Source organism: Mus caroli, chromosome 5 (assembly GCF_900094665.2).
Source record: "Mus caroli chromosome 5, CAROLI_EIJ_v1.1, whole genome shotgun sequence".
NCBI lineage: Eukaryota > Metazoa > Chordata > Mammalia > Rodentia > Muridae > Mus > Mus caroli.
In genome coordinates, this window is record NC_034574.1 from 115,781,402 (window position 1) to 115,795,969 (window position 14,568).

General features: G+C 50.5%; 1 protein-coding gene across 4 annotated transcripts in view; it reads right to left on the reverse strand.

Moving 5' to 3' along the window:
- Positions 1-14,568, reverse strand: part of Camkk2 (calcium/calmodulin dependent protein kinase kinase 2) — a 50,534-nt gene that overhangs the window by 33,255 nt on the left and 2,711 nt on the right. For 3 of the 4 annotated variants that reach the window (XM_021162228.1, XM_029477260.1, XM_021162227.2), the window contains exon 2: positions 1,897-2,425. In XM_021162228.1, coding sequence (XP_021017887.1) covers positions 1,897-2,367 — 471 coding nt within the window. In that variant the 5' untranslated portion in view covers positions 2,368-2,425. Of the gene's footprint in view, positions 1-1,896; positions 2,426-10,605; positions 10,731-14,568 lie in introns of all 4 variants that reach the window. The other variant, XM_029477259.1, reaches the window with a different exon arrangement.

Here is a 14,568-nt window from a genome sequence, read left to right on the forward strand (position 1 = left end):
GGCACTCTACCAACTCAGCCACAGCTCGAGAACAACAGCAGATTCTTTTGTTTGTTTGTTTGCTTGTTTTTTGGTTTTTCGAGACAGGGTTTCTCTGTATAGCCCTGGCTGTCCTGGAACTCACTCTGTAGACCAGACTGGCCTCGGACTCAGAAATCCGCCTGCCTCTGCCTCCCAAGTGCTGGGATTAAAGGTGTGCGCCACCACTGCCCAGCTCCACCAGCAGATTCTTAACATTTGCATCCCATGGGACCCAGCGTCCTGTTTTCAGGGTGACCCAAGAGAAACAAAATTGTTTCAGTAGAAAAAGGAACCAAGGGCTGGTGAGATGGCTCAGTGGGTAAGAGCACCCGACTGCTCTTCCGAAGGTCCAAATCCCAGCAACCACATGGTGGCTCACAACCATCCGCAATGAGATCTGGCGCCATCTTCTGGAGTGTCTGAAGACAGCTACAGTGTACTTGCATATAATAAATAAATAAATCTTTTTAAAAAAAGAAAAAGGAACCAAGAACAGCAAGGCACGTTGGCACGTGCTGTCATCCTAGCCCTGAGGAGGTGGAGGCAGAGGCTGGTGAGTGTAATGACATCTTGTCTCAAAAAAAAACCATTTTAAATAGTAAGTGAAGTACATCAACCACTAGTACACATGTCCCTCGGTGTCCCTCGGTGGCTGCAGGGGCGGGGTGGGCTGCAGAACCCCGCAGACACCAAGCATGCAGAGCCCCAGTTGCTCAGAGAGGAAGGCACAGCGCTGTCCCAGTATAGTCCCTTTATACAGCCCCTCTCACATACATTTCTGCACTAGGAAATTGAGGCAGCCCTTCTGGCCTAGAGCTCACTGTATCAACCAAGCTGGCTTTGAACCTGCAATGATCCTCTTGCCTCTGCCTCCTGAATCCTGGGATGACATCATACCCGGTCCTCTTCCCTCAGATCTTAACTCTTTTATTTTATCTGTGCTTGTGTTTGTCTGTGTCACATGTCCCTTATGGGTCAGAAAATAGCATCATCGGATCCTCCGGAGTTGAAGTTAAAGGGGGGTGTAAGCCTCCGTGCGGGTGCTAGAGACAATACTCGGGTCCTCTGCAAGAGCAGCCATGCCTCTTCCGCTGAGCCGCTCCCCTGCCACACACACACACTTTAAATCATTTCCAAGCCATTTATATACTTAATACAATGTCACTATTATGTAAGTCACTCTACCCTACTACTTAAATTATCATTTAATGACGAGAAAAAAAAAATAGCCCGCACAGGCTCATAGTCACACTTTTTTTTTTCCTTCTGAATATTTTCCAGATTGGCTGAATCTGTAGCTATCAGGGCCAGGAGTGTATCCAACAGCACAGATAAATCCCAAAATCATTACGCTGGAGAGGAAACTGAACTAAAAAGAGCACTCGAACAGGCAATGAACCTGCTCACATAAAATCCTAGAACTTGCAAAGTAATCTAAAATGTTATTTTATTTTTTAAAGCAGTTTGGAATGCCAGGAGTGGCTGCACACACCTGTTATCTCGGCAGCGGTGGCGGCGTTCAAGAGTCTGAGGAAAGAGGGTCACGCAAAGTTCAAAGCCAGCCAGGGCTGCAGAGCGAGATCCTATCACTCGCAAAGAAAGGAGACAAACTCTGTTCAGTGGCTATTGGGAAAGGCGCATGAAGGATGCCGTCAGCCTGGAGGAGATACCCTCGGTCTGACTGTGGAAAGTTTTCCCAGAAGCAAAGAGGAAGAACTAATGTTTGTACAGTGAGCACTTGAAGGGACGTCGTCGTTGGCTTTGCTACTTCTGAGACTTCCACTCAGTCTGCAGCCTCTAACTGTCTGTCAGCTCATCCTCCCCCTCTACCCGAACCACCACCACCACAGCTCACTCCACAGCGCACGAACGAACCTGCAAACCGGTGATGGAGACGTGGTGTGACTCCACTGTGGGCCGCCGGGGCATCCGGGGAGAGGATTGTGGGGAGCTGGCTGGTGAATAGGACAGGGATGGGCAGATGCAGCGTCCATTCATGTCCAGGCTGTTGCTGCTGGATGCCGGCCCGCCCTGGGACGGCTCCTGCAGGGACATCTTGCGACCAGAAAGCGGGGACCGGGACTCAGGGTCCGAGGCTTCGAGGGGGAGTTCCTGGCCATCGGCCTCCGGAGGCTGGTCTCTGGCCAGGCTGAGGTCCACACCCCGGCCTGGCTCACACTCGGTGACCACGATGAAGGATTCCATGCCCAAGTGGATACTTAAGGATGAGAGTCCCCGCAGTGCCTCACAGGGCTTCTGGCCTTCCCGGCTGCCACCCCCACTTCCCAGCTCATCCTGGGGGGCCACCCGGTCGCTAGTGGGCTGGCTAGAGACACATGATGACATGGTGTGTGTACCAACTTCATCAGCCAGGCCGGGGCGCTCCCATCAGCAGCAGAGCTGCCTGCAGAAAGAAAGACAGAGGTCAGCCAGACGGGGGATAGGGAGAGGAGTCTTTCCACTAGGCCAGGCTGGTGCCTGATCTGAGCACACATTTAACATCCTTAAGAACAGCTTACAGCCCAGTGTAGTGGGAACAGGAGTTCAAGGTCTACCTGGTCTGCACAGCAAGAGCTGTCTTTGAAAAAAATAAAAAATGAATACTGCAAACAAACCACGACTGTGATGTAATCTCCCAGCCTATGCAAGAATGTAGTCTTTGGAAGCTGGAGAGATGGCTCAGTGGTTAAGGACACTTGCTCCTCTGCCAGAGACCTGAGTTTGATTCCCCAAACTGTACCTACATGGTGGTTCACAACCATCAGTAGTAACTCCAATTCCAGGGGAAACTGATGCTCTCTTCTGACCTTCAAGGACACCAGGCACAGGCAGTGCACAGACACATATACAGGCAAAAATATTCACTCACATAGATCTTTTAAGTTTAGCGGCACGTGGTGGCGCATGCCTTTAATCCCAGCTCTTGGGAGGCAGAGGCAGGCGAATTTCTGAGTTCGAGGCCAGCCTGGTCTACAGAGATCTTTAAGTTTAAAACAGGGGGGGTGGGGCAATGTACTCTTTGCATTTCTTCTCACACGTCTTGACAAGGAATCAATCTCATTCAATTCCTATACCAAGCAAGAATAAGGAACCCCAAGAGACAGGAGTGGCAACTACCTGCACTGCCTAACAGGGATGTGAGTCTACCACTTCAAGGTTCCCCAACCCCCACTTTGCTCCCCCCCCACCCCAAGCAAGACTCTATGGGAGCTTAGCAGTAGGAGCTCCCCCAACAGAGAGCTAGTTTAGCACATACAAAGCCCTGAGTTCAGCAGGCAGTGGGGGTGCACACCTTTAATCCACCCAGGAGGCAGAGGCAAGCAGATCTCTGTGAGTTTGTGCCCAGCCTGGTCTACAGAGACTAGCCAGGGGTACAGAGAGAAATCATGTCTCTAAACAAACCAAACAAACAAACAAACCAACCAAACAAACAAACAAACAAAAAGTCCCAGGTTCAATCCCTAGCACCGTATATAATGGCATGGTGGTGCAGTCTGGAATCCAAGCACTCAGAAGAGGTGAAAACAGGATCAGAAATTCACAGTCATTTACTGAGCTACAGAGTGGATTTGAGGTCAGCTAGGATACATAAGACACAGTCTTCAAGGGAAAAAGGGAGCCAGGCATAGTGGCACATGCCTTTAATGGCAGAGGCAGAGGCAGGCAGATCTCTGAGTTTGAAACCAGACAGGTCTACACAACAAGTTCCAGGATAGCCAGGACCACACACACATGACCACAAACACACACACACACACACACACACATTACACATATACATATAAGAGAGGGAGAGAGGAGAGGAAAGAGAGAGAGAGAATATTAAATGAGGTCTCTTGATTTTGTATGTTTGATATACATAGGGATATGTCTGAGTTCACATGTATGTACAAGTATGTTTAGAGGTCAGAGGTCAACTTCAGTTTCCTTCATCGGGAACCTCCCCACCTTGGTTTCTTGGTGGTGGTAGTAGTTTTATGTTTATGTATGTGGGTGTTTTGCCGTATATGTGAATGCATGTGCACCACATGTCCCATGGGTGCCCATAGAGAGCAGAAGGTGGCACTGGAATCACAGGAACAGGAATCATGTATGGTTTTAAAGGTGCCATGTGAATGCAGGGAACTGAACCCAGCTCCTCTTAACCAATGAGCATCTCTCCAGTCTCCTAACTTGTTACTGGAAACAGTGTTTCTCACTAGGACCTGAGGGTCTCCAGTCAGGCCAGGCTGGCTGGCAAGCAAGCCCCCAAAGACCAACCTTTCTCTGTGTTCTCAGCTCAGGGCTCATAAGGACACACTGCCCTGTGAGTGGCTGGGGATCAAACTCGGTTTGCTGACTACTGCACCATCTCTAAAGCACCCTCTGGACTTTTTTCTTTAATTAGTAAAAGTATCTGGTGCTGAAGGGTTGGCTCAGCAGTTAAGAACACTGGCTACACTTCCAAAGGACCCAGGTTCAATTCCCAGCACCCACATGGCAGCTCACAACTGTTCACAACTCCAGTTCCAGGGGATCTGACACCCTCACCTAGGCGTGCATGCATGCAGGCAAAACACCACAGCACATAGAACTGCCTATAACTCCAGCTTCAGGGATTTGATGCCACTGGCTGCCACAGGCACATGACTAACACACACACACACATACACACACACACACACACTTCTTTTGTTGTTGTTGTTTGGTTTTTGGTTTTTTGTTTTTTGTTTTTCGAGACAGGGTTTCTCTGTATAGCCCTGGCTGTCCTGGAACTCACTTTGTAGACCAGGCTGGCCTCAAACTCAGAAATCCTCCTGCCTCTGCCTCCCAAGTGCTGGGATTAAAGGCATGTGCCACCATGCCCGGCTACTTACACACACTTCTTTAATCTACCTGTATCCTCCAAGCCTCAATGCAATGACTCCTCCCACAGACGAGTAAACTGTAAGTCATGGATGTGCTATCTGCCCCCTGAGTTGTGGTGGGGTAAGTGGGGTGCAGGCTCCAGGCCAGCCCAGGCCATAGACTTGAGACTCTGTCTCAAAACAAATAGGCCGAGAAGATCTCAGCTCAGTGGTAAAGAATGCCTGCCCTACCTACAGGCATGAGAACCTGAGTTCAAATCCACAGCACCACCTAAGGAACCAAGATGGCTGCCCGAAGGTGGTTCCTCAAAAAGTTAGAGGAGTTCCATGTGGTTCGTTCCTGAGAGTACACCCAAACAGCTCTCATCCTTGGAGCTAAGGAGGAAGTCGGCAGATGAATAGATAATCATAAAAGGGCCAGAAGCATTGACAACCGCTACAACACAGATGAAAACATCATGCCAAGAGGCCCTGTATTGCATAATTCCACGGAAATGAAATTTCCATACTAGGCAAATCCAGGGAGACAGGCAGATTAGCGGTTACCTAGGACTACGGAGGAGCGTTCCGGGGACAATTCAGAGACTGCATAATGGGTACAGGGCTTCATCCTGGCAAGGATATCTTGGCACTAGTCAGAGGTGGTGATTTCACAGCCCAGGGCATGTACTGAATGCGATCCTAACAGGGTTAACCTGCCAGGCGTGGTAGCACACCCCTTTATTCCCAGCACACTCCAGAGATGGAGCTAGGAGGACTTCTGGGAGTTCCAGGCAAGTCAGAGTTACAGAGTGAGACCCTGTCTCACATTTAAAGGAAAAGGAGGGTTAATTAGAGGGCTAGGGGTGCAGCTTGCAGCTAAGCTACTAACTAGGATTTGAGGAGACTTTGGTTCTGCCCCAGTACTGTGTCCCCCCAAAAAATTAATTTTAGGTCATGTAAACTATTTTGTTTGTTTTTCTAGACCGGGTTTCTCTGTGTAGCCCTGGCTGTCCTGGAACTCACTCTGTAGACCAGGCTGGCCTCGAAGTCAGAGATCCACCTGCCTCTCTGTCTTCTGAGTGCTGGGATCAAAGGTGTGCGCCACCAGGTCCAGCCTCGTGTGAACTTTTATATCAATTTGAGAGAGGAAAAGGGGGGTAGGGGTGGGGCTGGCACACATCTCCAGGCTGTCAATTCCCACCATCCCTGGGACAGACTATTAACCTTTCGCTCCTGTTTGACAAATTTTGGTGGACAAATGTCAGGAGCACTACTACTGAGCGAAGTCCGTGCAGATGCAATGTGAGGGCAGCTGTGTGCTCGTCACGGAGGTCTCTCTAGGTGCTGGGAAGACAGTGGGTGCTGGCTGCGATGTCACTGAGGAAAAAAGGCCTCCTGGGTCACACGGGTGAGGGTGGAGGACCATGAGAGGAAGTGGCATGAAGTCAGAGCTCCCAGGAGGATGTGACTGGCCCTCTCGATTGCCCTTTCAGAAACATCTACTATGTCAACAGTGGGCTATGATTCTTCCAGTCAGAGACCCCTGGCATTCTCAGCTCAGACCTGCGCCCACAGATGAACACCATTCATGATTTAAAAAAAAAAAGTGTTGGGTTTTTCTTGGTTGGTTGATTTGGTTTGATTTAACTTGTTTATTTGTTTTGTTTTTTAATTTTTGGTTTTTCGAGACAGGGCTTCTCTGTATAGCCCTGACTGTCTTGGAACTCACTCTGTAGACCAGGCTGTCCTCAAACTTAGAAATCCGCCTGCCTCTGCCCCACCCCCACAAGTGCTGGGATTAAAGGCGTGCACCACCACTGCTCGGCTGAAATTTATTTTCAAGAAAGAAAAAAATGCAATGAGAGCCGGGGAGATGGTTTAGTGGGTAGGGCCCTTGCTGCACAAGTGTGAGGGCCTGAGTTCAAATCCCAGCACCCACACTAAAAGCTGGGTTCTAAACCCAGCGCTATGAGGGAAGAGACAGGAGGCTTGCAGACTGCCAACCAAGCTCTACGGTTGGTGGATAAGCCTGTCCCAAGGGAATAAGGTAGAGAGTGACAGAGAGGCCATCCCTTGTCACACGCACCCAGTACATTGCATATACCACATGCCAACGAACCACAACAAACACAACCATGTGACAGGATGCTCAGCCTGGTTTGCAGAAAGAGAAGGACACGCTCAAACAGCAAGCAGCCTCTGCACTTCCTCGGGAAGCTGGCCATGGAAGTCCCACGTGGCCAGTCATTCCTCTCATTGGTACGCATTCAAAAACTGAAGGCAGGGCTTCAGACCCCTGCACAGCAACGGTCATGGCGTCACTAGTCATGGCATCCTGCTAAAGGGTGGACGGAACCCTATGTCTACAAAGGATGAGGGGACGTGTTGGATCACATAAGAGTCAAAGCAGGAAGACAAGTCTGACACGCCCACTGACCCACAAGCAGTGGGCGGCACCCATGATGGTCGAATTCAATTGGGCGCGGGGGCTGGGGGTGGAGCCAGCAGACACAGTGTGTACAGCCCTGGGCTCCACCCCCAGCCCTGCTCATCCTGCGCTGCTGGTGCTTGCTGGAACACAGACAGAGCAGCAGCAGCAGTTCAAGGTCACCTTTAGCTACTCAGTGAGTGAGTCTGAGGTAGTCAGGACTAAGTGAGAACCTGAATCCAAAACAGGAAGTAAAGAAAGCAGCACAGCAGTGAGTCGCAAAAGAATGAGGAAGTCCTCACTAAAGGGAGGAGGCAGTGGACAAGCTTGACGCCAGGGAATTAATTGTACATGTAAAAATGGTGAAATATAGCTCATTTTCACATCGAGTATGTTACGTATATAATTTTTATTTATGTGCGTGTCTGTGTCCATGCCACAGGAAGAGAGTAAGCAAGAAGAGAGTAAGCAAGCTGCCATGAAAAGAAGCGAGATGCCACACCTCAGCACAGAGGAAGACATCACCAGCCACGCTCCTGCCTCAGCTTTCCCATCAGTGGATCTTTCTGCCCGAGTTCCGCACTCTCTGCAGCCTGGCTGTGATCCCCATCTTCCAAAAGAGAAAAGCAGGGCGCTGGAGGCCACATCCTGGGCTTATCCTTTGCCCAGCTTGCCTTAAAATTCTCTCTGCCTCAGTTTCCTCATCTTTAAAATGGGCGCATTCTGGGTAGTCAGTCACAGGGAACAGATGAGCTGCTCACTCAATACATGACTGAAGTGTTAAGAAGCTCATCTTTCAATACAATGTCTATGAACAGGGGCTGTGTTCTAGAATGCTCCGGAGTGACTACTGTCCCAGTGAGTCCACCTGAAATTAAATGGATTCCACAACCCCAGGGCAGGCGACCTCTCCTTCCTCTCTGAGCCACTTGGGGCTACAAGTGTTCCTGAAAAGAAAACCAGACTTGGCAGTGCCTGCAAAAGTCAATGGAGATTTTTTTTTTTCTTTTCTTGCCAACAGAAAAACAATTGCTTATCGATCTCTACTGCAGGCCAAGGACACCGAGCCGTCCGCCCCCAACAAAGCTGCTTTTAATCAAGTCTCCTTGGCCAGCCAGTGTCTGGCCTGGGCCTCCCTCGCCACTGCTTCTGACGCAGGCTTGGCCTTCAAGGTCTGAGGAGGAGGAGGGGAGTGCTCAGACCCAGGCCGTGAAGGAAAGGCAGGCCCACCCAGGTCTAGGGAAGAGAGGCACAAAGACCAGGAGGGCGTGGACGGATCCTGTCCCATCCCTACAATCTCAGCCAGGACTCTGAATTGTTTAGGGACCAGAGACCCCGCAAGAATCTAATGAAGCTACCAATACTTTCCCTAGCAAGAAAAATAAACTTAAAAGACAAGAGTTTGGCATCAAAGACTGTACTGAGACTGCTTGGAGTCTCAGGCACCAGGCATGGAGAAACTCTGCACGGTTGTGTAATCCCCCCGGGACGAGCCCGCTGCAAGGAAGGGCAGGGATCGGAACACAGGACTGAAGAGGACATTCCTACAAGCTGCTGGGGTTTGACAAAATGCCAGCAGCCCTGCCTGGGCCTGGCAGTTAGTTCCCCATGAATCACAAACACTGCCCCACCCGGAAGCCCCTCTCCTCCCTCCCCCCCCTCTCCTTCCTCCCCCCTCCCTCCCTCACCTCCAGGGCACCCAACCGAGTCACCAGACCCTTCCTGGAGCAGATGGAGCCAGTCCCCAGCCAGGATGAGAGGAATGTTCCTTCCTCTGCCAGGAAGCCAAAGTGGCACAGGCCTCCAGGAAACGCTTGGCCATCTCCATTTCCTGGGGGCCATTTCCAACCAGCAACTGCTGCCTGCCAAATGCTATGCTGAGTTGAGCTAAGTTGAGCTGAGCCACTAAGGGAGCTGTAGTATAACAAGTTAGTACGTGGGCCTCCAAATCAGAGACACACCTTCCTCAGGGTTCATCAGGGTCCTCAGAGCCCCTCCTCCCTGGCACTCCAAGACAAAAAAAGAGGGGGAGGGGGCGTGCAAATCAGCTCCACAGATCCTGCCAAGGCCAGGAACGATACCACCCTGGAGTCGGGTAAACAGCCACATCCTCTCTCACCTGGGGAAACTGAGGCCCAAGGCCCTAGAGGAAGCTCATTTCACTCATTTGTTCTTTTAACCAGCCGTTAGGTAGGAAGATCAATCCATCAATCAACTGGGCTTATCAAGCCTGCAAGAGGCCCTGGGTCGCCAGCATGGTGTAAATCAGGCACAGGGGTGCTCACCTATAATACTACAGAGGTACAGGCATAGGAGACGTTGTTTAAGGTCTCAAGGTTCAGCCTCAGCTACACAGCAAATATAAGGCCAGCCAGGGCTACACAGTGAGAGGCCAGCCAGGGCTACACAGTGAAAGCATGCGAAGATCAAAACAAACAAACAAACAAACTCAATGGGTCAAAGGAAAATTCCGAGCCATTATAGAGGAGATGCGATTTCTGTAGCAAGGGACCAACAATCCCATGAACCATTTAAAAGGAGTGTGCCCATAACCACAAACGGGGACAGCCACACTAATACACAAGAGAACAGGAGAGAGGCATTGGTGACACAGAAGGAAGCTGGGGGCCCTGGGGCATAAAGGAAGTCTGTCCCGGGAAATATTTTCCCTTTCTAATTAAAATAAAAAAAAATTGGGGGGCTGGTGAGATGGCTCAGTGGTTAAGAGCACCGACTGCTTCTCCAAAGGTCCTGAGTTCAAATCCCAGCAACCACATGGTGGCTCACAACCATCCGTAAGACAGCTACAGTGTACTTACATATAATAAATAAATTAATTAAAAAAAAACTTTTTGTTTTGAAGCAGAGCCTCACTATAAGGCCTAGGCTAGCTTTGTGATCCTCCTGCCTCAGCCTCCTGACTGTGAAGATTACAGGTATGTACCACCACAGCTAGCCAACCAACCGACCAATCAAAAATAAACCAAGAAGGGGACGCAGGAGATGGTCCCCTCGGTATAATGCCTGTGGTGAATGCGCATGCAAGCAGGGAGACCCAGAGCTCAGCTCCACAGAACCCTCAGAATAAAGTCCAGTGCAACTGCCGACTGCTAAGTGGTGGGCTCAGTGAGAGAGCTTGTCTCAAACAATCACGGTGTTAGTCCCAACACTTGGGAGGCAGAGGCAGGCAGATCTCTGAGTTCAAAGTCAGCCTGGTCTACAGAGTGAGTTCCAGGGCAACCAGGGCTACACAGAGAAACCCTGTCTCAAATAAATAAACAAACAAACAGATAAATTTTAGGAAAAAATTAAAGATTACTGACTTACCTAGAGTCATATGGTAGTTTCAAATATCACTAAAACAAGTCAGAGTTTTGTTTTGTTTCACCCGGATGCCTGAAGTGGATCTTGGGGCCTCTGCAAATGCTACAGCTGACAGTCCTGGTCTGTGCCTTCCAAGAAAAAAAACCCTACAAGTTATGGACGGAGCCTCGTAAAGGTCCCAAACTGTCCCATGAGTAATGTACAGGCTGGGTTGAATCTTAACAAGAGGCTCCTATCAACCACGCAGCTGCCCTCCTCAGAACTCAGTCTATATGAGGGGAGACCAAAGGCAGCTGTCTCCACCTGTATCTGGAACAAATGCCCAGACGCAAGCCAGCAATGTGGCTTGACTGGCTGGAGAGAACAAGGTTCTGAATTCAGCCCTGAATTCTCAGGCCTAAAACTTTCTAGAACACAGCTGGCACCGGGCAGATGTAAGCTGGAGGTTGTACATTTCAGACATCCATCCCAAGGCCGGTCAGAAGGTCAGAAGTTGTCTTCAACTGAGCTGGAGTCTGCATTCCTTTTAGTCTTAGGACGGCAGCCCAGTTTACGCCTAGGAACACATCCTTCCCTGTGAGGCTCCCCTATAGAGCCGACCCCACCACCATGCACAAAACTGCCCAGCTGGACGTGACTCTTCTGGTCCACGTCACGGACTCAAGAGAACTTATGTACTGAGCTCAGGCTAGTGCGTCTTACTGCCAGTTTTTTCAATGTTCAAAAGGGGGCGGCGGGGAGAGTTCTTTCTGCTGAACTTAGTGCTGGGAGAACCCTACCTTAGAATGATGCCCATCAAGGGAAGACAATGGATGGGAAACCGAGTTGGCACCCTGATTCCTCCATGCCTGAAGCCCACATACCCTAGTGTTTTCAGCTCCCTGAGTCAAGACTCTGACCTATAAGTGATGAAGAACTGAGGGTCAGAAAAGCTTCAGGCTCTCGTGCAGGCCAAACTGCAAGGCAGCTGCCACTTCCCTGAGAACCCAGGCAGCCCTCACCTTGCTCCCTAGAAAGGAAACAACCCTTACAAAGTCAACCTTTCGTTTTGTTTACCATAAAGGGAAACAAACGAAACAACAACAAAAAAAAGTGCCGTAGAAGAACCAGTGAGCAGGCTAACCGGGAGAAACACCGCTTGCTGGGGAATCTCACCCTCTTGGAAACAGCTCTGACAGCTGCAGCTGTGGCAGCTGTGGGACTAACTCTCCAGGCCACTCCGCATCATGCTAAGCCTGTATCAACTTCTTAGTTGTCATGGTAACCGCATTATTCTCTACTTCTCTAGTGAGGAGACTGAGGCAGAGGGTCTTGCCCATGATCACACAGCCAGAGAAGTCTTAGATATGAACACACACTAAACCAAAGCATAGCAAAGACTTCCGAGGGTATGAGGTCTAACTCCTGGCTGGAGAGACAGACGGCTCAATAGTTATAAGCATCTCCTGCTCTTGCAGGGGACCTGGGTTTAGGTCCCAGCACTTACATAGCAGCTCACAACTGCCCATGTCCAGCACCAGGACATCCAACATTCTCTTCTGGCTTCTGTGAGCCCTAGCGTACAGATGGTGTATATTCACACAAACATACACATAAATTAAGAAAATAAAAAGTCCTTGACTGGCTTTAACTTACACTAAAAACAAAAACAAAAAAAAATTTTTTTAAATCTTTTTGAGATATGGTCTCTATAACTCTAGCTGTCCTAGAACCTGACCTGTAGACCAGGCTGGCCTCAAACTCAGAGATCCCTAAGGGATCTATTGATCTGCCTGCCTCTGCTTCCTAAGCGCTGGAACTAAAAGTGGGCACCGCCATGACGGGCCTCAAATGGGGGTTGGGGGGGCGCGGAAATGTGGTTTTATTGTTTGTTTTTCACATCCAAACTGATATGCTGTCAGAGCTGCCTGCTGCCCGCTGCCCACTGCCCACTGCTTCAGCAACAGATATAGGAGGCGGAGGGGCCTGCAGGTGGAGATGCTAAAAACCAGGGTAGGTGAGAGAAGGCAGGCAGTGGGGCTTGCGGCTGGGCAAGGACTAGAGCCAGACGTCCAGATTCTTGCCGCCCAGGGCCAGATCCCCTGAGTGACCAAGGAGTTTCTGAGTCACTGCTGGCCACTTTCAGAGATCTGAGGGATCACGGGTCGTTAAAATATCAGGACAACCCTGTCTGCAGTCAGGGCTCTGAAGACCTTGAAGATACAGAAAGGGCGGCCACGTGGGTGAGCGGGGCGCGTGTTTCAGGGGGGCAGAACATGAGGTGAGAAGTAGCCGGCTTCCTTCCTAGCGCTTTTCCCATGACTCCCTCCCAGACTTCCACTGAACCAAAGGGAGAGGCAGAGAAACAAACGGAATTTTAGTCTGTAATGGGAACAGAGAAAGGGGGCGGGGGCGGGGGTGGAGAGAGACAGAGAGAGACACAGAGACACAGAGAGGAAGAGAGATCCAATCCAGCAATACACAGTCTGGCCAATCAGAGACAAGGGGCCTTATCTTGCCCTCCCACACGGTCCTGTTCCCCCTTTCCCCACCCCCCACCCCCCATCCTGCGTGGCTATAGAATGTTTAACCCGCCTCCTTCCTTCTCCAGCCTCAAGTACACCGCCCCCTAAGCAGGGACACACCAGGAAGCCGGGTCTACAGGGCCACCTGTGCCCCACACCTGGACCCAGAACGGGGATCAAGGTCTGAAATAAACCGAAAGGCTCGCTCTTTCTCTCTCTCTCTGCCAGAGGCTTTGACAGCAACGCTCCTGACGTTCAACAGCACAGTGGAGCTAGGTAGGCAGAGAGGCACACGAATCCCAGCGCGAGGGAGGCAGAGGCAGGACGATCTTTTAAATTCACGGCCAGTCTAGGTCACAAAGCAGGATCCTGCCTCGAACAAAACGATCCCTGGCTTGTCCTCCTGTCTAACCACCGACTCCCCTTTAAGGGTTCCCTTAACAGAAGCACTTGGGCAGCACCACCCACCTCGGCCTTCCCTCAATTCAGGGCAGAGGGCAGATCCCTCGGTCTCCCCTCCTCGCCCCCACTTCCTGCGGGGATCATCCGTCCTCCCTCCTTTCCAGGTTGGAATTAGCATTTTTTTTTTATCTCCGTAACTGCCATCTCTCAACTATTTACAGCCGCCGGGATAAAAGGAGGCAACACAGAAATAGTCCCTCCGCAGCTTTCAGGGTGGGGTGGGGTGGGTGTGGGGGCACGACAGAAGCTCCAGTTTTCTCCCTCTCCCTTTCCAACCGGGGGGGGGGGGTCTAGAATGCGGCTCATCTGTTGCGCAGGCCTCCCCCAGCAGCTCAGAGACTCCCAGAGGGAGCGGGCCCCAGTTCCCGTGAGCTCCCCACAGTACAGTGTCTGTTCCCAGACCCCCCAAACAGGGGGTTGGATGCTGCAGAGCCAGACTGAGTTCCTGCCACGCCCAGGGCCTCCTTCCTGCCTTGTGAAGTACAAATTAGCCCAAATGGACAAAGCAAAACCAAACTTTGGCATTTTTCTCTGCGCTTAAAAGGTTTTATAACTTGGGAAAAAAAAAAAAAAAGAGAAAAAAGAAAAAAGAAAAAGAAAGTCAGCTAGGCACAGTGGTGTCTGCATGAGACCCTGGCTCCCAGAGGAGGGAAAGAAAGAGAAGCCCATATACCAGAAACAACACAAATGTCTGGCATGATAAATAAGTCAGGTGTAGTCTGCTCGCTGCGTGGAATATTACTCAGCCATAAAAAAGGAAGTATAGAAGATGTGATTCTGAGGGGAGCTAGGCACAAAAGACCACCTATTAAATAAGATGCAACTCACAGGAAGCATCCAGTGAACAAATCCCAGAGAAAGCTGATGTGTGGGTGCCTGCGGGAGGGTGGAGGGAGGGATGCTGGGAACAAGGAGTGATGGTTTATTAGGTAAAGAATTTCCTTCTAATAGGAATGCTCTGAAACCAGACAGCTGGAACAGACGTATGACACTGTGAGTG